This window comes from Hylobates moloch, unplaced genomic scaffold (genome assembly GCF_009828535.3).
Source record: "Hylobates moloch isolate HMO894 unplaced genomic scaffold, HMol_V3 SCAFFOLD_20, whole genome shotgun sequence".
Classification (NCBI taxonomy): Eukaryota; Metazoa; Chordata; class Mammalia; order Primates; family Hylobatidae; genus Hylobates; species Hylobates moloch.
In genome coordinates this window covers 37259748-37284767 of record NW_026652295.1, presented here as the reverse complement: position 1 = coordinate 37284767, position 25020 = coordinate 37259748, and the positions used below count along the sequence as shown (strand labels likewise).

General features: G+C 41.1%; 1 protein-coding gene across 2 annotated transcripts; it reads left to right on the top strand.

Annotated features, from left to right (window-relative positions):
* Positions 1 to 6938: 6938 nt before the first annotated feature.
* On the top strand, positions 6939 to 24856 carry GLO1 (glyoxalase I). Of its 2 annotated transcripts, XM_032141226.2 has the most exons (7): positions 6967 to 7118; positions 12242 to 12399; positions 13656 to 13738; positions 16112 to 16252; positions 17422 to 17489; positions 18178 to 18267; positions 23410 to 24856. In XM_032141226.2, exons 3-7 carry the CDS (start codon positions 13677 to 13679, stop codon positions 23496 to 23498), a joined length of 450 nt encoding a protein of 149 aa, XP_031997117.1. In that variant the 5' UTR covers positions 6967 to 7118; positions 12242 to 12399; positions 13656 to 13676; the 3' UTR covers positions 23499 to 24856. The 2 variants fall into 2 exon arrangements, with proteins under 2 accessions (XP_031997116.1, XP_031997117.1); XM_032141225.2 differs by lacking the exon at positions 12242 to 12399 and having other exon boundaries at positions 6939 to 7118.
* Positions 24857 to 25020: the final 164 nt, after the last annotated feature.

Below are 25020 nucleotides of genomic sequence, written 5' to 3'. Positions count from 1 at the left end.
TGAGCTCTGGGAGCCTACACTATTTATTGGTGATCAAACAAAGAAGCAGGTAGTGAGGACATGTGGATGTGGGGTAAACAGGTGAGGGTGTGAGGATGTAGGGGTAGAAAGGTAGCGGAGCATGAAGTGTAGCTGTGATGGTTTAGCATTTTCTTTGACACATATAGAATATACTCTGCTGCTTGAGATAATGGTGAACATGATTATGAGCCTGGGAGAGCAACCAACAAGTCTGTGCACATTCCAGAGGCTACGAGGGGTTTTATGCCCTGAGCCCCAGATTCCATCCAAGCCACAAGGGGTTTTATGCCCTGGACTTAGATTTGTGGTGCAGCAGGGCAGCCTTCCACCCTTTGGCACAGAGCTTGGTGTCCCAAAGGCCACGAAGGGTTTTAGAGCCTGGACCCCGGACATCTTCCAAGACTCTTTTATATTATGACAGACAAGCCAGTCCTGCCTCAGCTCTTCTACCAACAGAAATCATCCTGATTTAGGGTGGGTCCTAAACCTATGACTAGAGTCCTTATCAAAGAAAGTGGAGAGAGATTATAGACATGAAGACAGGGAGGAAGGCCATGTGAAGATGAAGGCAGAGATTAGAGACACGTTTCCACAAACCAAGGAACTCCAGGAGCCACCAAAAGCTGGAAGAGGCAAGGAAGGATTTTCCGTAGATCCTGTAAGGGGGAATGGCCCAGGTAACACCTTGATTTCACCCTTCTTGCCTCCAGAATTGTGAAAGAATAAGTTTCTGTTGTTTTAAGTCACCGAGTTTGTGGTAACGTGTTACATCGTCCCTGGGAAAATTAATACACCCCTTCTACCAAAAAGGAGAATGTGAAAGTTTTCATGTCAGTGTGAAGTGTTTTATAAAAATCCTGAAAAATAGAGTTGAGGAGGGCTCTGAAAAGAAGGGTCTCATGTATGCCTGACGACAAAACTATCACAGAAGATTCTGTGAAACTACAACCTTGTACAAAGGCCATCAAAACTTTATACAAAGAAATACTTCTGCAAGGACATCCGCCCAGGAACTCTGTCCATCCTTAGACGGACATCATCACCCTTACTGTTGATCATTGTAGCCAAGGATAATTGTCTCAAAACAATTATGTAATCTTCCTCATTTTTCATTTAAAAACTTTTGTTTTCCTTTATCTCCCTGAATATGCACATAGTTTACTATGGCACACATATTCCCATTGCGATGCCCTATGTTCAAATAAATACCTTTTTCTTTTAGAGAACCTCTTTCTGTTTTTTAGTTTGACAAAGCACTTCTAAACTCTTTGGAATTTGTGTCTTCTCAAACAGGGACTATTTCTAAACTATTCCTTCCCCACTATCACTGTCTTCCCTTTTGTTTCTCTATGTGGTGCTTGTTACTTTTCAGTTTCAAAAAAAATGTGCGATGAAATATTTAAAATATACAGAGAGTCATAAAGAATAATACAACTCTCCATTTGCCCAGCATCCAGCTTAAGTTATAAAACATTGTCAACACAGTGAAATCCACAGTATATCCCTCCCCTATGTCTTCCTCTGCTGCCCCTTAGAGGAAATCATGTTCCTGAATTTGTTTATTCCCAGGCACTTCCTGTACCATTACTAGATGTGTATTTAACCCTAGGCAATACATTATGTCATTCTGCATATTTTTAAGCTTTGCAAAAACGGTATTGTGCTATGTGTATTCTTCCGCAACTTGTAATTTTTTCATTTCTATTATGAGATTTATCTGTGTTGGAATAGTAGCTCTGGTTCATTTATTTTTACTTATGTATAGTAGTCCACTCAGTGAAAATAACACAATCTATCTATTTTCCTACAGTTGGATATTAAGGCTTTATCCTTTTTTCTTCTTTTTTTTTTGCCATTCAAACCACGTCTGTTATATATGTCTCATGGAGTGCAGACACAATAACCCTCTAGGATATATACTTAGCAGTGGATTCCAGGATGTACTCTCTTCAACTTCATTAGATACTGCCAAACTACTTTCCAAAGTGTGTCCACCAGCAAGTGTTTATGCATTTCAGCTGTTCTACATCCACACCAACACTTGATATTGACAGGTTTTTAATTTTTTAATTTCTGTCAATCTCAAGAGCATAAAAGAAAACTCATTTCTATATTAAATTGCATTTCCCTATTTACCAGAAAATTGGAGCGATTTTTCTTTTTCTTTTACTTTTTTTGAGACAGAGTCTCACTCTGTCACCCAGGCTGGAGTGCAGTGGCGTGATCTTGGCTCACTGCAACCTCTGCCTCCCGGGTTCAAGTGATTCTCCTGCCTCAGCCTCCTGAGTAGCTGGGATTACAGGCACATGCCACCACACCTGGCTAATTTTTGTATTTTTAGTAGAGACAGGGTTTCACCATGTTGGTCAGGCTGGTCCCAAATTCCTGACCTCGTGATCCGCCTGCCTCGGCCTCCCAAACTGCTGGGATTACAGGCATGAGCCACCACTCCCGGCCTCTCTCCCTCTCTCTCTCTCTCTCTCTCTCTCTCTCTCTCTCTCTCTCCTTCCTTCTCTTTCTTCTTTTCTTTCTTTTCTTTCTTTCTCTTTCTTTCTTTCTTTCTTTCTTTCTTTCGTTCTTTCGTTCTCTTTCTTTCTTCTTTCTTTCTTTCCTCCCTTCCTTTCCTTTCTTTCCTTTTTTTGAGACAGGGTCTCATTCTGTCGTCCAAGCTGGAGTGGAGTGGTGTGATCTCACCTCACTGCAACCTCCACCTCCCAGGTTCAAGTGATTCTCCCACCTTAGCCTCCCAAGTAGCTGGGATTACAGGCATGTGCCACCACACCCGGCTAATTTTTGTACTTTTAGTAGAGGTGGGGTTTCACCACGTAGGGCAGACTTGGAGCAATTTTTCATATGCCTATATGCTATTGCTATTTCTATTCTCTCTTTTGTAAATTGCCTATTCTTCTTTTTTTGCCATTTTTTTCTATTGAGTTATGTGTCTCTTTCTCATTGATTTCTAACAGTTTTTACATATTCTGGATACTGAACCTTTGTTGGCTATGTGTGTTGCCCATACTTTCTCCTGGTCTATGGTTTAACTTTTTACCTTTTAGGGTGTGTTTTAGCTTTCTTTTATACTTCATGCTTTTATATCTCATTAAGAAACTTCTTTCTTTCTTTTTCTTTTTTTTTTTTGGAAATGGAGTCTTGCTCTGTCACCCAGGCTGGAGTGCAGTGGCACGATCTCGGCTCACTGCAACCCCTGCCTCCCAGGTTCAAACAATTCTCCTGCCTCAGCCTCCCAAGTAGCTGGGACTAGAAGCACATATCACCACGCCTGGCTAATTTTTTGAATTTTAGCAGAGACGAGGTTTCACTGTGTTGCCCAGGCTAGTCTCAAACTCCTGAACTCAGGCAATCCACCTGTCTCAGCCTTCCAAAGTGCTAGGATTACAGGGATGAGCCACCACACCTGGCCTTCATTAAGAAATTTCTACCATGAATTCACAAAGGCATTTTCTAATATTTTATTCTTCAAGGTTTTAAGTTTTGCCTTTTCACATTTATGTCTGTAATCCTCCTGGACTTATGTTTTCCTTTATGGTATGAAATAGAGATCTTTTTTTATCACATACATAATCAATTGTCCTTACCCCATTCATTGAAAAAATAATCTTTTCCCCACTAGCACTAACATAACATATACCAAATTTATATATATACACACACACACACAGACACAAACATGGTGTGTGTGTATATTGGTTGCCTATTAATGCACAACAACTTATTCCAAAACTTAGCAGCTGAAAACAATAAACATTTATTATCTCACAGTTTCTGTGGTTTAAGAATCTGGGAATGGTCCAGCTAGGTAGTTCTGGATCAGAGTCTCTCACAAGACAGTGATTAAGGGGTTGACCAAAGCAGCAGTCATTTCAAAGCTCCACTGAAAAAGGACCCACTTGCAATTTTACTGTGTAGCTGATGGCAGCTGTCTGGCTTTCACTGGCTGTTCACCAGAGACATTGGTTCCTTGCCACATGCATCTCTCCTTAGTGTTGCTCACAACGTGACAACTTGCTTACCCTCCAAGTGAGAGATCAAAGACAGCGACAGAGAGCTCCCAAGAATCACAACCTTTTCATTCTTTAATCTCAGAAATGACACAAAGTGACACCTTATCATGTCTGTCATGCTCTTTGTATCAGAATTGAGCCACCAAATCCAGCCCATACTCAAGGTCAGGGAAGCAGACAAGACTGTGAATACCCGGAGATGAGGACCATTGGGGTTATCTTAGAGTGGTCTACCACAGTTTCCATTTGTTGATCTATGCCAGCCTCCCTACCATACTGTCTTTTTTTTTTTTTCTATTCTGTCTTAATTACTGTAGCTTGTACAAAGTCTTGTTATCCAGTAGAGAATGTTCCCCTACTTAATTATTATTCAGTATGTCTTTCCTATTTGGGGCCCTAAAAATAGAAATGTAGAATCTGCTTGTTCATTTTAATTTAAAACCCCTGGGCCAGGCACAGTGGTTCATACCTGTAATCACACTTTGGGAGGCCAAAGTGCGAGGATCACTTGAGCTCAGGAGTTCAAGACCAGCCTGAGCAACATAGTGAGATGCTGTCTTCACAAAAAATAAAATAAAATAAATCACCTGGGTTTGGTGGTGCATGCCTGTAGTCTCAGCTATTTGTGAGGCTGAAGTGGGTGGACGGCTGGAGCCTGAGAGTTTGAGGCTGCAGTGAGCTGAGACAGCACCACTGCACTCCAAACTGGACAACAGAGTGAGACCCTATCTCGAAAGAAAGAAAGAAGAAAGAAAAGAAAGAAAGAAAGCAAGGAAGGAAGGAAGGAAGGAAGGACTCTGTTGGGATTTTTATTGGAATTTCATTACATGAACAGATTAATTAGTAAATAATTGATATTTTATGATATTGAGTCTTCCTATTCATTTACATGCTTTATATCTCACATATTCTGAGAAGCTCACCAGAAAGATTAGTGCAAAAGGGCCGGGAACAGTGGCTCATGCCTGTAATCCGAGCACTTTGGGAGGCCGAGGTGGGCGGATCACCTCAGGTCAGGAGTTTGAGACCAGCCTGGCCAACATAGTGAAACCATGTCTCTACTAAAAATATAAAAATTAGCCAGCGTGGTGGCAGGTGCCTGTAATCCCAGCTACTTGGGAGGCTCAGGCAGGAGAACTGCTTGAACCCAGGAGGTAGAGGTTGCAGTGAGCCAAGATCACACCACTGCATTCCAGCCTGGGCGACAGAGGAAGACTCCGTCTAAAAAAGAAAATTAATGCAAAAGAAGACAATTTCAATAATTCAGTGGTAACACACAGTATATGGAGAGTTTGTGTATTGCTCCAATTCCCGAGTTTAAAAGGTTTAAGGTCTAGTTCCATATAGAAGTCCTGTAGTTCTAATAGACTGTGTTTTGATGAAATATCCTCAATAAGTTAGTATGAGGTATGCACAACATTTCTGCTGAAATCCTTATCCTGCCTATCCTTTTGCAGTGGACATCCATGGTTCAGTTTGCCTGGCAATCCTCGCTTCTCATAAGAACACCATCACTCTTCTTTTGAGGAACAGATCCTCCCCAAACACCAACCAGGTGGTCCTAATCCAGGCTGCCAATCACAGTGCTTCAATCACAGGAGTAAGCACAGGTCCTAGGCCAGGCCAATCACAGCTCCTTCTTGGATTTTCCAATTTGATAAAATCCAGGCTGGCTGGATAAAATCCAGAGGGAGAGTTTACTCCCACTCCTAGTGAGAGAACAGCTGCCAAATTTCTAGTCTTATGGAGCTGGTGTCTGATAAACTGAAGCTGAGATGCAGAAAAAAGCTGAGATGAGAGACAGAGACATCTTGGTAGTGGCCAGGTGGCTAGTGCCATATACATCCCTGCCCAACCTCATTTTGGTTAGGTGAGCACCAGTCATTCCCATTTATTCTTTTAACAACAAGAAGTATTTAATGAGCATCTACTATAATGAGCCAATCATTGAAGACACAGTGATGACTAAGCCTTCCAGTGAACACAAAATATATATTAATGTAAAAAGTACTGCAAGTTATGGACATTTGGAACCTAAGTAGGCAAACCATAACTTAAATCTCATTTAGGCTGGGCACAGTGGCTACACCTGTAATCCCAGCACTTTGGGAGGCTGAGGTGGGAGGATCACTTCAGCCCAGGAGTTGAGACCAGCCTGGGCAACATGGTGAAACCCCCATCTCTACAAAAAATACAAAAATTAACTGGGTGTGGTTTTGCAGCCTGTAGTCTCAGCTAATCGGGAGGCTGAGGCCAGAGGACAGCTAAAGCCCAGGAAGTCAAGGCAGCAGTGACTGCAGTAAGCTGAGATCATACCACTGCACTCCAGCCTGGGCGACAGAGCGAAACACTGTCTTAAAAAATTTAAAAAAAAAAAGAAAAAAGAAAAAGAAAACTTATTTAATCCTCAACAAATCCTGTTAGGAAGCTCAGAGAGGGTCAGTAATTATTGCAGGCTTCTAGCGCCAATACATAGCGGAACCAAGACTTGAACATAGGTTTTCGACTCAACAATTGTTTTAATTACTCTGTGCTGCGTAAACTGAGAAACCTCTGAATCCTTACAATTTTAAAAGAACAACTTACAGTTTTCAGTTTCCATCAGATTCCAATTTTCTACCAAATTGCAGCCCTGAGGTACGAATGGTTACCAAACTTTGGTTAAACAAACAAAATTAGTTCATTAAATAAAAGAGAAACCACTCCGCCCAGGCTGCATTTTTTTTTTGTACGAGTTTGCCCTCTTTATGCGCAAGGCTCCTTGGGAGTTGTAGTCTGAGGCATAGTCCTGTGGGTGGAGGCGCTGACTCACTGGGACCCAATCAGCAGAGAGTCAACTTGCTCTCCGCGCAGCGATTGGCTGGAAGTCAGCGGTCTCCCGCCCGCGGCGCCATCGCGCGATCCCTAGTTAAGGCGGCACAGGGCCGAGGCGGAGTGTGGGTGACTCCTCTGTTCCTCGGGTCCGGTCGTCTGTGATACTGCAGTGCAGCCATGGCAGAACCGCAGCCCCCGTCCGGCGGCCTCACGGACGAGGCCGCCCTCAGTTGCTGCTCCGACGCGGACCCCAGTACCAAGGTGGGCACAGGACCGAAGGGAACCGCTCCCCGAGCTCCGCTGGGCCGGGACCGGGCCGCATTCTATCCAACCCCATCCCGCCGCCGCTGCAGGTCCGGCGGCTTCGGGCGGATGGGAGTGTGCTGGGAAGAGGGATAATGGTGTTCGATGGGGCGATCGTGGGGCCCGCGAAGTGTGGAGGGGATCCGTTGCCTCAGCTAGTTTCAAAGACTGCGACCCTGTTTTGAATTGGTTTATGTTGCGACGGTGGCTGGAAGCCAGGCCAACCCAGGGTCAGTTTTCCCAAATCAGTCGCCAAGGCCCACGAGAACAGTAGTTTCAGAACTCCCAGAAATAGGTTCAAAGACGCCTGTCCTGTGCCAGTCCTGCCCAGCCTCGTTTTTCCTTACCACCCCGACTCCAGTCTTAGCTCCTGCAAACTAATTTGATCACTCTTAAGTTTAACCGCGCCCAGAATTTCACTTTTGCTTGCTTGGCCTTTGCTGTGGGTTACAACCGCCCTTCTTGCCTTCCTCATCTTCGTGGGGCCCAGGAGAGATTACAGAATCATAGAGTTTGGATCTGAAAGGAATCTTAGAAATTCCTTCTCTTACCCTGTCGTTTTACAGTAATGACCCAGTAAGAGAAATGACCTGTTGCATACAAAGGCTTTCACTTACCGAACATGTCTTTACTGAATAAGAATCAGTGTGACTCACTCAGGTGTAGTGTTTCGGTTGCCTTGTGAAGATCAGACACAGTTGGCGGGCGCGGTGGCTCACGCCTGTAATCCCAGCACTTTGGGAGGCCGAGGCGGGCAGATCACGCGGTCAGGAGATCGAGACCATCCTCGCTAACACGGTGAAACCCCGTCTCTACTAAAAATACAAAAAAATTAGCTGGGCGTGGTGGCGGGCGCCTGTAGTCCCAGCTACTCGGGAGGCTGAGGCAGGAGAATGGCGTGAACCCGGGAGGCGGAGCTTGCAGTGAGCCGAGATCACCACTGCGCTCCAGCCTGGGCGACAGAGACTCTGTCTAAAAAAAAAAAAAAAAAATGAGGCACAGTAACCGCTGTTTATTCCAGCGAAGTCATCAGTGTCTGTAAACGCCTTTGTATTTATTTATTTGACTACATCATTTGTAAATTGCTTAAAGATTGAATATGTGCTTCGTGCAGACCTTTAAAAGGGGTAGATAAGTGGTCCATGACTCTAGTCCCTGCTTGTTCTTTACCTTCAGGGCAAAGAGTCAGACACATCTTATTGCTAAAACTTTTGACTAGCACCTGGTACTTGGCTTAGGAAAAATGTTAGTCATTGCAAAAGTAAGGGGGAAGGTAAAAAAATTCCCTGTCATGCTCATCTCACTTGTATATCCCTTAATATTAATACCTGGTTTCTTCATATAATGTAAATTGAGTCACTCAGTGTAAAATATTTTCCCAGATAACTAGGGGTTTTATATAATGGGTTTTTCAAATAAAAAGGATTCCAGGGAGATCTTTATAAAATATACTAAGTATATAAATATACTTTTACAGTTTTGTAAGGATTGTATTGTAGGCAGGTAGGACATGCACTAGAAACATCCTTGATTGTACCTTTAAAGTTTTCTTGGCCGGGTGCGGTGGCTCACACCTGTAATCCCAGCACTTTGGGAGGCCAAGGCAGGTGGACCACAAGTTTCAGGAGTTCGAGACCAGCCTGGCCAATATGGTGAAACCCCACCTCTACTAAAAATACAAAAATTAGCTGGGCGTGGTGGCGGGCGCCTGTAGTCCCAGCTACTGGGGAGGCTGAGGTAGGAGAATCGCTTGAACCCAGGAGGCGGAGCTTGCAGTGAGCTAAGATTGCGCCTCTGCACTCCAGCCTGGGTGACAGAGCGAGAGTCCGTCTCAAAAGAAAAAGTTTTCTTACAGTAGTTTTGTTAATTAAATTTGGAGAATGACACTTCTCCTCCCCCTGAAAAAAACCTCATTATTTCTATTGTCCACCTTTTGATAAGGCACAGGAGCAAATCTTTGTCACCCAGTAGCCATCCCAGTAAAACCAGATAGTTTAGGCATAAAAGACATCTTATTTTTATTCTAAATTTAAAGCATGATAAGGGAAAGACAAAGTTAAGGACTGTCAGGTGAGACAAGACATGAGCATAGCATAAGTCTTACTTTTTAAAACAGGAGATACATGTATTTTAAACGATATTTTAGAACCATACCAATAAACAGCAATCATTTTTAGGAACTTAACTTTTTAAAACAGGAACTTTTTCTCAAGATCATGCAAGTGTTTACAAGAGGGACAGGGAGTTAACAGACTATTTTGGTGATAAAAATAAAACTGTTATCTTAGCGTAGAATAACTCGATTATTTTAATAAAAATAAGCCCTACTTGTTTTTATATCCATTTAACAATTTGTAGCAAAGGATTTATAAGCCTCTGTTTTATAAATAAATTCACTAACATTGAATATATCTTACTTTTTTTTGCCACGTATAGACTTTTTAGAGTGAAAATTTTAATATTCTTTATGTGTATGTGTTTAGGCAGATATAGTACATAGTTCTCTTAATAATAAAGTTAAAGGCTGTAACATTAATTTTAAGATATAATTAATCTCAATAGCATATTAAGTGGTATTTGTTTTCATATGCATGTGTGTATATATATATAATGTTTTTAAAAGCTAATATACTGTTTTATATATTCCCATGCCATTAGACTTAATATACCATCTGTATTTATCTCCATGCCATTTAATATACCTCTACGCAGCATTTTAAATGTTTTTCATAATATTCTATTATGCCTGTGTCATACTATCTGACTATTCCTTTGTTGTTAGAGGCAGTTAGTGGTTTAAAAGCAAGGACTTTGCCGGGTGCGGTGGCTCACGCTTGTAATCCCAGCACTTTGGGAGGCCGAGGCGGGCGGATCACGAGGTCAGGAGATCGAGACCACGGTGAAACCCCGTCTCTACTAAAAATACAAAAAATTAGCCGGGCGTGGTGGCGGGCGCCTGTAGTCCCAGCTACTCGGAGAGGCTGAGGCAGGAGAATGGCGTGAACCTGGGAGGCGGAGGTTGCAGTGAGCCGAGACTGCGCCACTGCACTCCAGCCTGGGCGACAGAGCAAGACTCCGTCTCAAAAATAAATAAATAAATAAATAAAAGCAAGGACTTTGGAATCAGATTGCTTGGGCCGGAATTTTTTCTCTGCCACTTACTTTCTCAGCAGTAAAATGGGGATGATAATAATATGTATCTTATGGGCTTATTGTGAAGATTACATGGATTAGTTTCTGTGAATCTCTTAAACAGCATCTGGCACATATTGTGTAAGTGTTGTGATGGATGCCTTTGTAGATAAATCTTTGTCAGAGTAATTATTTCCTTAGAATTTTAGAAAGAGAACATCTTGGTCAAAGAATATGAATTCTTAGGCCAAGGCAGGCAGAACATGAGGTCAAGAGATTGAGACCATCCTGGCCAACATGGTGAAACTCTGTCTCTACTAAAAATACAAAAATTAGCTGGGCCAGGTTGTGGGCGCCTGTAGTCCCAGCTACCTGGGAGGCTGAGGCAGGAGAATCACTTGAACCCGGGAGGCGGGTTGCAGTGAGCCAAGATCTCACCCCTGCACTCTAGCCTGGAAACAGACAGAGACTCCATCTCAAAAAAAAAGAAAAGAATATTAATTCATGCACTACCACGACCGGCTGATTTTTTGTATTTTTAGTAGAGACGGGGTTTCACCATGTTGACCAGTCTGATTCTCGAGCTCCTGACGTCATGATCTGCCCGTCTCAGCCTCCCAAAGTGCTGGGATTACAGGCGTGAGCCACCGCACCTGGCCAAGAATATGAATTATTGAGGACTCTTGAGATTCTAGTTGTTTTCTAGAAAGATTGTAAGGTAAGGATGTGATAGACTATGGGATAGAATAGTTAAGGTTGTCTGACTTTGGCAAGTACTTGGCATGGCATCTATAACAAAAAATGAATTCTGTGCCTAAGATATGTGGATTTGAGTATAGCCTGTATAGTCTGAACAGAAGTAATGATAAAGTCGTTGGTAGTCTAGCAATACTAATGTTGGTACTAGAAAGATGTTGAAGAAACAAAATATAAACAGGATCACTACACAGCAGATTTTAAAAGATAGTTTTTAGATTTTATCTTTTTTAAAAAAAACTGAGCAACAAATAATGTTGGGTGCAGCTTGGTTGGAAATATATTATCTCAAAATTCCATAGGTTAGAGGTCCGACATGGGTCTGTCCCACTGTATGGACAAGACTGTGTTCCTTACTTAGAGGCTCTAGGGAAGAATCTGCATCTAAATCCATTTAGATTGTTCCCTGAATTCAGTTTCTTTCCACTGTCGGACAGGGGTCCCAGCTTCCTTGCTGGCTGTCAGGTGTGGATGGGTATGGTGAGGTGGGAGCAGAGGGCGGCTGCCTTTAACTCCTGGCACATGTGCCCCTATGTCTCAGAGCCAGCACCTGCAGGTTGGCCCCTTCTCACACTTGGAATCTGTCCAACTTCCCTTTATGCCACACTCCTCTTCTACTTTCTTTGCGCGCGCACGCTCGCTCTCTCTCTCTCTCTCCCTCTCTCTCCTGCATTTAAGGTCTTGTGTGATTACATTGAATCCACCTCAGTAATCCAGGCTAATCCCATTTTAAGGTCCACTGATGAGTGACCTTAATTCCATCTCAGAGTCTCTCACAGCAGCACCTAGGTTAGTGTTTGAGAGAATAAGGAAGGACATCTTTAGAATTTAGTCCTCGCTTGCACCTCCCTCCAGAGACTGAGAACCAGTGCTGGGAGGACAGGTTTCTCCCATGAGGCCTGCCAGCTAAAGTCTGTGTGATTGCGTGTGGTCAGGCCTGAAGGATCATACATAAGACTTTGTCCTGCAGGTGGCTTCCTCAAGCAAACATTGTAACCAATAGAGAAGCAGCTACCACTCATATTAGCTGGGAAAGAAGGATGTTTGTTATTTTGGCAGTGTTCATAGTGCCTTGTTTTAATATATACCTAGACCAGAATATGAAGTGGACATGGTCTTGCTGCTTTAAATTTTTTTTTTATTTTGGTATCACATCATGGCAGCCACAGAGTGACTTTATATATGTTCAACAGGAGAAAACCAAGGCCCAGCTGTGAGTACCAGGCCAGCACCTGGATGTGCAGAGCTACTTTTCTCTTTCTCGGCTGCTTGATAAAACCGAGACCTTTAGGACTGTAGCATCTGACTGGGAAAAGCAACCCAAATGTTCTAGAAACATGTAACCTGCCTGGTATGTGATTATAAGTTGCGAATAAAGAATTTAATTATTATATTTATTAAGATCAGTTTTAATAAGATAAAGTAGTTTTTAGGCTAGTTTTGTTTTAAATGAGAATTTTAATGCTTAAAAGAGTATGTTTCATTTACTTAAAATTTAGCAAAAGAGAAAAATATAATTTCCTAATGATGCTGAATGAACTATATTTGTATTTTATATGATGTGAGTTATATAGGAGAAAGATGGCATGTGGCTCCAAAGGAAGTGGTCAGAATTTTCAGGCCTGTTTTGTCAAGCCATGGGTATAACAGAAAAAAAAATCTGTTAGGAAGCACCAGTGAGGTTCACAGACTCATGGTCTGGAAGGTACATACCAATGGAAAAGGGAGACCAAAACTTAGAGGCCTTAGACAGTTAATTACTCAGTGTCAGCTTCTCATCTACAACATGGGGTATGAATATCAACAGTAATGCCATATAGAGTTATTATACCTAGTTAAGTCCTAAGTAGAATTATTAATGCTATTAATAATCTTAACTCCATGAATTTACATACCTTCTACCCTTTTCTCAGTCAAGCCTTCTGTTTCCTGATAAGTAAGTTGAACAGTTTCCCAAAGGTGTTAGCAACAGTAACTTTTTACCCTTTTAGTTATTTAGGAGTCTAGGATCTTGTGAGTAACTCTTTGCTAATTTGCATGGTCACCAGTAAATGGTTCTAGAAGGGCATTTATGCCTTCATTCAACAAATACTATAGTGATCAACCTCTTTATGTGTAAAATCAGTGTTTTAGTTTGGGTAGCCCCAAAGCAGACTAGAGAGAAAGGTGTGGTTTTCAGTTGTTTGAGAAGAGGTCACAGAGAGCTCTGCAGTTAGGAGCTAGGGAGAGAGGGTGATCATAGGTGTATACGAGTGGATTACCACTGTGGGCAACTGAGGTTCAATCCTGCTGGGGATTCTTTGAGGGACTTTGTAGTACCTGCCTCTGAATTGTCCCACCAAGGGACAGGGATGCCAGGTTTTTTATCGACCATTGGTTGAAGGTCATTCCTGCAGTGGGAACTTTCTGACACTTTGGACTTACATCACACAGGGGCCTGCAGCCAGAAAATACCACTGGGCAGAGAGCCCTCGCAAGTTGTAGGTGGTAGGTTAACAATTGTGTTATGACGGTGGACTGTCTTTGTATCTTGTTACAGAAAGCACAATTAATGTTGGTAATAAATGGTAAAAGTGAAAGATGTTTAACATAAATATTTTTCCATAGGATTTTCTATTGCAGCAGACCATGCTACGAGTGAAGGATCCTAAGAAGTCACTGGATTTTTATACTAGAGTTCTTGGAATGACGTAAGTCAAGTACTTATTGGCACCTTAATGTTTAAATATACAGCTTTGCAAATCTAGAGAGCGTTTTCAGACCCATCTTAAAGTTTGTTTCAGAAGTAACAGAAGTTCTTTTGGCCAGGAGTCTGTGATTAGGCCTGGCTGGACAGGGCTTCTCTTCTAAGTTCTTTTTCTTCTCTATCCCAGCCAGCCTAAAAGGGCAAAACAAGACACAAATAGTTGCATTTTCTCCAGTCTCCCTTCTCTGAGTGCTCCCATCTAAATCCTTAATGTGTTCAGACCCCTTTTGATGTTCTGGTCACTTTTAGCCCCTTGTTTACTTCAGAAAAGTTATAGATAATAAGAACTTACTACTCAGAAAACCAATGGGCTTACTTAAAAGTGACCATCTGTTCTATTTTTCTAGGCTGTGTTTTCTTTTGCTCAGTAGGTCATATCCACTGATCTTGCAATCCTGAAGCATATTTATTTTTCTAAAGCATGTTTATTTTTCTAAAGCATGTTTATTTTTCTTTTTTTCTCCAGCTTTACTGAGGTATATTGAGAAATAATTTTGTCATATTGTTGATTTGTTTCCCTAAGTCATGTGAGCATTTTGCTTTTGAGCATATAGATACATGAATAATAAAATAATCTTTAAATTTAGTGCCTAGATAACCTCCATTCACATTGAGAGAAAAACTTAAGTAATATATGTCTATATTTAGAAAATTTGACCGGTTCAGAAAAATACAAAATGAAAAGTAATGGCTTCCCTCCCCAAGTTCTTCTCACCAGAGATAACTGCTGTCCAGTTTCTTGTGATTTTTTTCTAGAAAAAGGTATTATGAATATATTTATGACATATTTAAAGGACAAAATGAAAACGGATTTATTGAACACTTTTGCCAGGCACTTCAAATGTTTTGTTCAGTCTTCACATCAGTCTTAGGAGGTAGCTTTTATCCCCATTTCACAGATGGAGAAACCAAAGCTTAAGGAGATGAAGTTACTAGCTCCAAATCCCACAGTTGGCATATGGCAGGGCTGGAACCTGTATCCATTGTCTGATGAGCTCTAATGTTGACTTTGTGTGCAGAGCCCCCAAATAGGGTGCAAGTTGACAGTAAGCTGGAACATTTGAACAGCTGAGAAAAGCAAGTTGCAACAGTTTCTTTTCCTTCAGTCCCAACGGATTGGTCCATGAGGGTTGTGTAGTCTGCTTTAGTAGGTGCAGAGATTGTTTTTCATGATTGGAGTGTTTGAGGTGTTTGATGCTTTATTATAAACATGTTAGAGTAAATCTTATTTGTGACAAGTCAATGCAAGGATCTAAGTGGGCCAAGGTCTATTATATAGCAGTGATAATGAAATAAAAGCTTGGAAGCAGAACTCTAGAAACTTTCCATTTGCCATATGCTTCAGCCATTTGCTCTTATTGATTATGAACAAGGTCATCTTTGAATAATCTAAAGAAAATCATATATGCATTCTCATGCCACCTTACTCCTTGCCAAATAATCCTATACCATTTAAAGTCACTTAAGGTTCAGGACTTCAGTTATCTTTCTTAAAACCTCAGGATTCATAATTCATTCACTCTTTCTCTCCTATCAGTCTCTTCTACTGTCTCTTTGCCCTCAGAGAAGCGTAAGTCTTCTTTGTTCTAGAATATTTCTTGCCCTCTGCTCCCTTGCCTACCTCCCCGTTGTCACTGCCACGCTTGCTACTGTTTTACCTGCTTACCTGCCTTCTCCCCAGTACAGTGTAATCCAGCTGATGCTTCCCCACGCTGCTGACATTGCTCTCATGGGACCTTTCCATATCTCATGACCTCTTCTTAGTCTTAATACTGTTTGACCTTTCTGCAGTATCTGATACTGTTAGCCACCTTACTGTTGACACTCACGTCTTCTGTGATGTTAGTCTGTCCTTCCTCCTTCTTTCTTACCACCTATCTTTAATTTCCTTTCCTAGATGTTTTGGCATATTAAGAACTCAATAAATGTGTTTATTTAACTGAATGACATATTTATATATGTGTTTGTATGTGTGTATATATATGAAATAACAAGGTTCTTTATATTTTTCAGTACAAATAAACACAATTCTCTTTTGGAGATAGCCGTTTCTATTTATTAACAAGTACCATAATTTCAGCTAAATGTTACTATATTTAAATAATTGATGAATTACAGAAGTTTTTATTTTTCAAATATTTACAGATGCATTTTAATGATATTTTTTCACTGATTTTTCCTCCTGCTTATTCCATTAAAATAGGCTTACTACATATAGCTCTCCTTTTTAGTAAAACTTGAATATTAAGTTATGTTGATTATAGTATGAATTAGCCTTTCCTGTTGTTAATGATTCAGGCTTGTTTTTTCATTGCAGACTAATCCAAAAATGTGATTTTCCTGCTATGAAGTTTTCACTCTATTTCTTGGCTTATGAGGATAAAAATGACATCCCTAAAGATAAAGATGAAAAAATAGCCTGGGCGCTCTCCAGAAAAGCTACACTTGAGCTGACACAGTGAGTATGAGTTTCTATATTTATGTATATTCTAGATTTTTTAAAGTAGTTTTTAAAAATCTTTTTTGTTTTGTTTACTTACCAGTATAATTCTGCCTAATCACTTCACATTTGTAGTAATATATTGAAGTGTTTTTCATGCATCTTTTGATCTTTGTATTGTTCTTGGGCAAATGAGATCTTTTTTTTTAGAGACAGGCTCTCTGAAGCCTCTAACTTCTAGGCAGTCTTCCTGCCTCAGCCTCCTGAGCACCTTGGACTACACATGTGTGCCACCACACCCAGCTAATTTTTTTTATTTGTTTTTGGTAGAGGCGTAGAGGCAAGGTCTCACTATGTTGCCCACGCTGGTCTCAAACTCCTGGCCTCAAGTGATCCGCCCGCCTTGGCCTCCCAGACTGCTGGGATTATAGGCATGAGCCACCACGCCTGGCCCATTTGTCTTTTAGATAGAGAATATAAGACCCTGAAATTGTAAGATATTTGCCTGATTGTCACTAATTTTTAGGTACTATAATTAGTCTTTCAGCATCCAAAATTTTGTTTTTTTTTTATTATTTTGCTACATTTTTGATCCAGAAATGTGATATCATGTGTTCCTTTAAAAACTCTTCAAACCATTTTGTAATAATTAACATTCAAATTTGTTATTTTAAAAACTTGAGCGCTTAAAAATGTAGGCAATTTCTTTACATTGTTTATCTGCAAACTTTAACAACTACCAAAAGAGACTGGTTTCAGAGTGTGTGATTTCGTGTGTCCCCTGATTCACAGTAAAGCTTTGGAATCAGGCAGACTTAGATATGAGTCTGCGACTCTAAACAAGTAAGTGGCAGTTTCATCAATAAAATGGAGATGTTCACGTCTAGCCCGTGGAGCTCTTTTAAGGGTTTAAATGAAATACAAAGTACTTAGCACAATAAATGAGCATTGTTATTATTCTTATTATTGTTCTTGTCCAGTACCTGTATTTACTGTCTCCTTAGTCTAGTTAAAATCATACTTTGCCCATTTGTCCTTTCTGTAGTTGAAAACAATATTTTTGTAGCAGGAGTTAGGCCAATTATGTAAAGTAGCATATTAACATGCTAAGATTTCAAAGATGTTACTTTCTTTTCAGAAGATCTATTCCCTAGGACATTGTAGCTATGTTTTCCTTCCTTTTGTAGCAATTGGGGCACTGAAGATGATGAGACCCAGAGTTACCACAATGGCAATTCAGACCCTCGAGGATTTGGTAAGTTTGCCTGTTTGTATGTGATATATGTAGATTTGTGTGATTTTGTATTATGTATATAATTATGATTTTAACATTAATGTCCTAATTAAGTATGATCAATTTATTAGCAATATGATTATTTTTATTTTCCACAAATAATCTTATTTAGGAGCTGTTTAATTTCAGAGTCTCGATCTAAACATTACATTTACTATCTCACCATAATTTACTTTTAAGTCTCAGAATTAATTTCCAGTAGACTTTTTTTTTTTTTAAAAAGCTATAGTTAATACTAATCCCAGTTTCTGCTAGCACATACACTTCTGCCTTGCTCTGCAATCTCTCAATCAAAATGACAGTATCGCAGGCTTCAGCTGGCTGCTATAGTCAATGCCAACCACAAACCTATTAAGTATTGGTAAATGATTACTGTTTTTTGGTGTAGATTGTCTTAACTGTATATGAGCTGATATTGGTTAATTTTAAATAATTTATAATTCAGGGCAACTAATTAACTACTTATACCCAGCCCGTTAGACCTATATTTGTTCTTTAATGTATTATAGATTTTGAACCTACCTAAGTCTATTCCCAAGTGCCTTATGTTTTGAAATAAACAAGTTTTGGAAGCTACTTGTGGTACTTGGACGCCCTGTTGTAATTATTTCTTCCTTCTCTCTGCTTTTTTTGGGGGGTGTCATGTAAGGTCATATTGGAATTGCTGTTCCTGATGTATACAGTGCCTGTAAAAGGTTTGAAGAACTGGGAGTCAAGTTTGTGAAGAAACCTGATGATGGTGAGTCTACTACTTACTGTGTTCAGGCCTGTCTTTAGTTGATATTTACTAACCACCTACAGAGGCCACTGTCGTAGTAAAACCCTTTTGGCTACAAGTAACAGAAGTTTCCACTTCAACCAGAGTTTCAAAACAGAGAAATGATGGGAAGAATATCTGGGTATTTTAGGGAACCGAAAGACAGCAACTAGGGTGGCTTTCCAAGGGACTAGACACAGGACGTGTGTGTGAGAGCCATCAAAACCCTAGAGTCCCTCTCCCACTCCCCGACCCCACCACTTTCTTTCACTGGCCACCAGCTTTCACTATTTCAGTGTATATCTTTCCACCCAAAAATAAGTTCCTTAAAGTCCATTTTATCTGATGCTCATATAACGACACCAGCTGTCTTTAGTTTATAATCACATGGTGTTTCTTTTTCATCTTTTACAACCTTTGTATGTCCTTAAGTTTTAGGTAGGTTTTTTGAAATAGCATATGTATGGATTTTGCTGGGTTTACATGTATTGTTATTATTTTACTTAGATCTCTTTCTGAAATATTTCAAATTAAAATTGAAATATTAAATAATTCAGAGTCTCAATCTAAAAATTTGAAATATTTCACTGTTTAATTTCAATCCTTTTTAAAAAAAATTAAAATATTTAATATCCAGTGCTGGGCGTGGTGGCTCATGCCTGTCATCCCAGCACTTTGGGAGGCCAAGGCAGGTGGATCAGGAGGTCAGGAGATCGAGACCATCCAGGCTAACACGGTGAAACCCTGTCTCTACCAAAAATAGAAAAAATTAGCCAGGTGTGGTGGCGGGCGCCTGTAGTCCCAGCTACTCAGGAGGCTGAGGCAGGAGAATCGCTTGAACTTGGGAGGTGGAGGTTGCAGTGAGCCGAGATCGCGCCGCTGCACTCCAGCCTGGGCGACAGAGCGAGACTCTGTCTCAAAAATATATATATATTTAATATCCAAATCTTCTCCCCAATAAGAAAGGAATTTGCTTCACTCCATCCTCATTGTGTCACTATTACCTAGAGTGGGATAGTATTGATTTTATCTTTTAAAGATAATAATAAATATATCAAGGTGTTTGATCACTTTTTCTTCATATATCTCTTGTAGTGTCTCCTTTAAGACAGGATCTCACTCTCATCCAGGCTGGGGTGCTGCAGTGGCACTGTCATAGCTCACTGTAGCCTTGAAACTCCTGGGCTCAAACAATCCTCTGCCTCAGCCTCCTCCTAAGTAGCTAGGACCACAGGCACATGCCACCACACCCAGCTAATTGTTTTTTTTTTTGTAGAGATGAGTTCCTGCTATGTTGCCCAGGCTTGTCTCAAACTCCTGAGCTCAAGCGATTCTCCCACCTTGGCCTCCCAAAGCACTGGGATTACAGGCGTGAGCCACTATGCCCAGCCTTTTTAGCATCTTTTGGATTTTTCTGTTCTTTTATTTAAATACCTCAACCAAAATGGTCTTTAAAGGGGTTTTTTTTTTTTTTTTTTTTTTTTTTTTTTGAGACAGAGTCTCACTGTCGCCCAGGCTGGAGTGCAGTGGCGCGCGATCTCGGCTCACTGCAAGCTCTGCCCCCCGGGGTTCACGCAATTCTCCTGCCTCAGCCTCCCGAGTAGCTGGGACTACAGGCACCCGCCACCACGCCTGGCTAATTTTTTGTTTTTGTTTTTTGAGACGGAGTTTCGCTCTTGTTGCCCAGGCACGGTCTTGGCTCACCGCAACATCTGCCTCCTGGGTTCAAGTGATCCTCTTGCCTCAGCCTCCCGAGTAGCTGGGATTACAGGCATGCACCACCGTGCCTGGCTAATTTTGTATTTTTAGTAGAGACGGGTTTTCTCCATGTTGGTCAGGCTGGTCTCAAAATCCCAACCTCAGGTGATCCGCCCGCCTCAGCCTCCCAAAGTGCTGGGATTACAGGTATGAGCCACCACACCCAGCCCTTTAAAGGGTTTTTAAGGCAAAACTTTTGAGATTCTGTGTAACTGAGGATGATGCCTTTATGTCTGAAGGACAGTTTTATGGAAAAGCCTAGGTTTAATTTCCTTCAGTCTTGAAAATACTCTTCCATTTTCTTTTTGCATATGATGTTGCTGTTGAATAATCTGTCAATCTATGTTCCTTTGTATATTCTTCTGTTTTATTCTAGAAGCTTTTTATATTATTTCTTTGTCCTTGCCTGCATTCTGGGAGATTTCCTCAAACTGGGATATCAATTAGCTAATTTTCTCCCAAATATATCTTTTCTGATATTTAATTCATCTATTTTGTTCTTAAACACCTGTTATAATTTTGAGCTCTAATTTTCGCTTAGTTTTCTTAATATATTCTTTTTGTTTTTTTTCATATTGGTAATATTTGTTTTGAGACGGAGTCTTGCTCTGTTGCCCAGGCTGGAGTGCAGTGGCGTGATGATAGCTCACTGCAACCTCAAACTCCTGGGATCAAGCAATAATCCACCTCAGCCTCCCAAATAGCTGGGACGACAGGCAAATGCCACCATGTATGGCCAATTTTTTATTTTTTTGTAGAGACAGGGTCTTACTGTGTATCTCAGGCTGGTCTCAAACTCCTGGCCTCAAGTGATCCTTCTGCCTCAGCCTCCCAAAGTATTAGGATTACAGATGTGAACCCGGCCAGTCATTACTTTTACATGTCTAAATAGTCCTTGGGGCTGGGCATGGTGGCTCATGCCTGTAATTGGACCACTTTGGGAGGCCGAGGCAGGAGGATTGGGAGGATCACTTGAGGCCAGCAGTTCAAGGCTGCAGTGAGCTATGATTGTGCCACTGCATTCCAGCCTGGGTGACATAGGAAGACCTTGTTTCTACAAAAAGGTTTTTTTTGATTATCTGGGCATGGTGGCACATGCCTGTAGTCTGTATGCCTAGCTACTTGGGAGGCTGAGGTGGGAGGATTGGTTGAGCCCAGGAGTTGGAGGCTGCAGTGAGCTATGATCCATTGTACTTCATTTCAGTGTAAATGACAGAGCAAGACCCTGTCTCCAGAAAAAAAAAAACAAAAATAGCTGTTGGTCCATTATTCTAATATTTCTTCTGTTTGAATCTACAATCCATTGCTTTTGGGTTTTTTAATGGTTATGTTTCTCAAATTATTATTGTGGCCTCTGAGCTTTTTTCCCCTGCAGCTGTTCACTATTCTAACGCATGAAGCAGTGTGAATAAGAGAATGGCCAGATCCCTGTCCTTAACAACCCACATGATCTCAGGACAATGGGCTGGATAAGCCTAGGCCAGAGATTCCTAGGCACCTAGAAATGAGACTTAAAAATTTCACCTTCCACAAAACAACTCTTCAGGTTGGATCTTCCCACTTCATCCCTCAGGGAAGAGTATTAGTAGGAGACACTTCCGATAGTGTTATTCCCCAGCCATGGGCGTGGAGAGAGGGCTGGGGAGATCATTCGGCCCTACCATTTTTTCTCAGTTTCTCACAAGTACAAGGCTCCTGCACTGCCCTTGTTTACTGCTAAGGACATCTGAACAAGCGAGAGGGCAGGTGCTGATGCACACGGCAGTGAGGGAGGAGCAAGAGCAAAACTCTGTTCTCCCACAGCCATTATGCACTGCCTTCTGGTCCAGGCCAGAACTACCACTTCCCACACAGCCCAAGTTAAAACAGTCACCCCACCCCATCCTCACCCATTCTCCCCAGCCGTCACCAGCAGGGTTTCTTTCTTTCTTTCCTTCTTTTCTTTTCTTTTTTCTTGTCTTGTCTTGTCTTTCCTTCCTTCCATCCTTCCTTCCATCCTTCTCTCCTTCCCTCCCTCCCTCCCTCCCTTCCTTCCTTCCTTCTCTCCCTCCCTCCCTCCCTCCCTCCCTCCTTCCTTCCTTCCTTCCTTCCTTCCTTCCTTCCTTCCTTCCTTCCTTCCTTCCTTCTCTTTCTCTTTCTTTCTCTCTCTCTCTCTTTCTTTTTCCTACATTTTCCATCTGTGTTCCTCTAGGATTGATCTTGGGGAAAGGAGCCAGAGATAAAAGTCAAACCAATTCAACATATTGGTCCCCAAATAAATTTCTGAGGTCACATTTTTCCATTTAAGCAGACAGCTCTGACATACTAGACTCTCAGTCTCAGTTATGAATTCCTGGGAGAAAGACTCTCGCAGAGCTTGGATTGCCTAGGATAGTGTTTAAAAGGGTTTGTATGACCCAAGCATCTGGGTCTTTTGATTGTGGGGGTTAGCCATGCTACCAGCTCCCTTCAGCACATCCCTATTTTTTTTCTTCTTTAAAATAAGACAATTTCTGCAACTACTGAACTGGTAGCGTGGTATCATGAAGGTGAGGCAAATGCCTGATACCTAAAAGATGCAGCCAGTCCCACAGTTTATTTCAGGAGGGCTAGTATTTGCAATGTGTGCAAGATAACATTTTAGTCATTATGAAAAGTATGACTTTTCATACTTTTCTGACAATAAGAATTTTTAAAATTTAAAACTGTAAACAAAATAATGTACTTCATTAAAATGCAAAGTAAATCTTTTTTTTTTTTTTTTTTTTTTGAGACGGAGTCTCGCTCTGTCACCCAGGCTGGAGTGCAGTGGCGCGATCTCAGCTCACTGCAAGCTCCGCCTCCCGGGTTCACGCCATTCTCCTGCCTCAGCCTCTCGAGTAGCTAGGAGGCTAATTTTTTTGTATTTTTAGTAGAGACGGGGTTTCACTGTGGTCACGATCTCCTGACCTCGTGATCCGTCCGCCCCGGCCTCCCAAAGTGCTGGGATTACAAGCGTGAGCCACCGTGCCCGGCCTAAAATGCAAAGTAAATCTTTAATTAATAAAAGTTTTTAAGGCCAGGTACAGTGGTTTGTGCTTGTAATCCCACCACTTTGGGAGGCAAGGCAGGAGGATTGCTTGAGGCCAGGAGTTTGATAGCAGCCTGGGCAGTACATTGAGATCCCACCTCTACAAAATCAAAAAATCAGCCAGGCAAGGTGGTGCGTGCCTGTCGCCCCGGCTACTTGGCAGGCTGAGCCCAGGAGGTCAAGCCTGCCCTGGGCCGTGATCGTCCCATGCACTCCAGCCTGACATTCAGAGCGAGACCCTGTCTCAAAGGAAGAAAAACATTTTTGTGGTGTTTTCTTTTTTAGTCTTTTCAATGATGAAAAATTTCATTTTGCAGGTAAAATGAAAGGCCTGGCATTCATTCAAGATCCTGATGGCTACTGGATTGAAATTTTGAATCCTAACAAAATGGCAACTTTAATGTAGTGCTGTGAGAATTCTCCTTTGAGATTTCAGAAGAAAGGAAACAATGGGATTCAAGATATTTACATACCAGAAGCCTCTAGGACTGATGGATCACTGTTCCGATTCAAATTATTCTTCAGTCCATTTCCCCTTCCTATTTCAGCTGTTCTTTTTCACCTAACTGTTCAGTCATTCTGGTTTTCAAGTAGTGCTTTATCTTATGTCCTTGAATATAGTTGCATAACTTTATTTTTTAGGTAATAATTAGAACAGTTCCCTTCAGAGGCTGCATTTGTCTTCTGCATCCTCAATATTACTTCTCTTCAAATCTGCCTTTGAATCATCATTTAAAAAAAAAATTAACATGTTTTTGTTGTGGTTATCTTCTGGGGTTTCAATTCCTCAGAAACAACTTTGTTCACAATGGAAAGTAAAGAACACTGAAACAGTGTTCTTTCAGTAAAGTACAAAGTGTTTATTTTACAAAAGAGAAGGTACTCTTGAGAGCAATTCAAAATCATACTGACAAGGATACTGACAGAAAAAGTAATTTCTTCTTATTATAAAGTACATTTAAAGTTCAAGGACTAACCTTATTTATTTGGGAAAGGGGAGGAGGAAGGAAATGATATGGTACCCAGACACTGGGCTAGGCTGCAACTTTATCTCATTTAATACTCCCAGCTATCGTGTGAGAAAGCAAGCAGGCTAGGCATGTGAAATCACTTTCATGGATTATTAATGGATTTAAGAGGGCATAAATCAGCTCAACTCAAGATTTCATAATCACTTTTAGTATTTAGATTGTGCCTCAAAGTTGTAGTACCTCACAATACCTCCTCCACTGGTTTCTTGTTGTAAAAACCTTCAGTGAGTTTGACCATTGTGCTCTTGGCTCTTGGGCCTGAGTACCGTGGTAGGGGAGTAAACACTAGAAGTCTTTAGTACAAAACTGCTCTAGGGACACCTGGTGATTCCTACACAAGTGATGTTTATATTTCTCCTAAAGAGTCTTCCCTACCCCAAGGTCTTCATGATGCCAGTAGCCATATATGATAAATTATGTTCAGTGATAACTTAGTTATCAGAAATCAGCTCAGTGGTCTTCCCTGCCGTGATTCACATTTGATGGGTTTTTAAAAATCAAAGTGATTTTGAAAATCTCTAATGGCTCAGAAAATAAAAACATCCAGTTTGTGGATGACTATATTTAGATTTTCTCTAGACTCTAGTGGAAGACCTTTGGAAAGGCCATGCCAACCGTGCTTGTACTGCTAGAAGCACTTTACATTTCCTTTTTGGGTGAAATGGATTTATGTGAGTGCTTTAAACAAATAGCAATACTTATAGACTGAAATAAAATGAAACTTCAAATAAGACTATGTTTAATTTGTAAACCTTTGTCCATCATGTCTTTCTTTTTTTTTTTTAAAAAGAGCTCCCCTTAGGGAGTACTGAAAGGATTTGAAAAGGCTTGTAGGCTCATTCTGAACAGAGAACAATTGTGATTCTGTACAGCCCGTAAAGCGGGTAGTGTCTATGG

Excerpts from the sequence above, each read along its gene's own strand:
- GLO1 (XM_032141225.2), top strand. The coding sequence starts at position 7,035 with ATGGCAGAACCGCAGCCCCCGTCCGGCGGCCTCACGGACGAGGCCGCC. Across the intron at positions 13,739-16,111 it reads ACTAGAGTTCTTGGAATGAC|ACTAATCCAAAAATGTGATT; the intron begins GTAAGTCAAGTA and ends TTTTCATTGCAG. Across the intron at positions 18,268-23,409 it reads TGTGAAGAAACCTGATGATG|GTAAAATGAAAGGCCTGGCA; the intron begins GTGAGTCTACTA and ends TTCATTTTGCAG.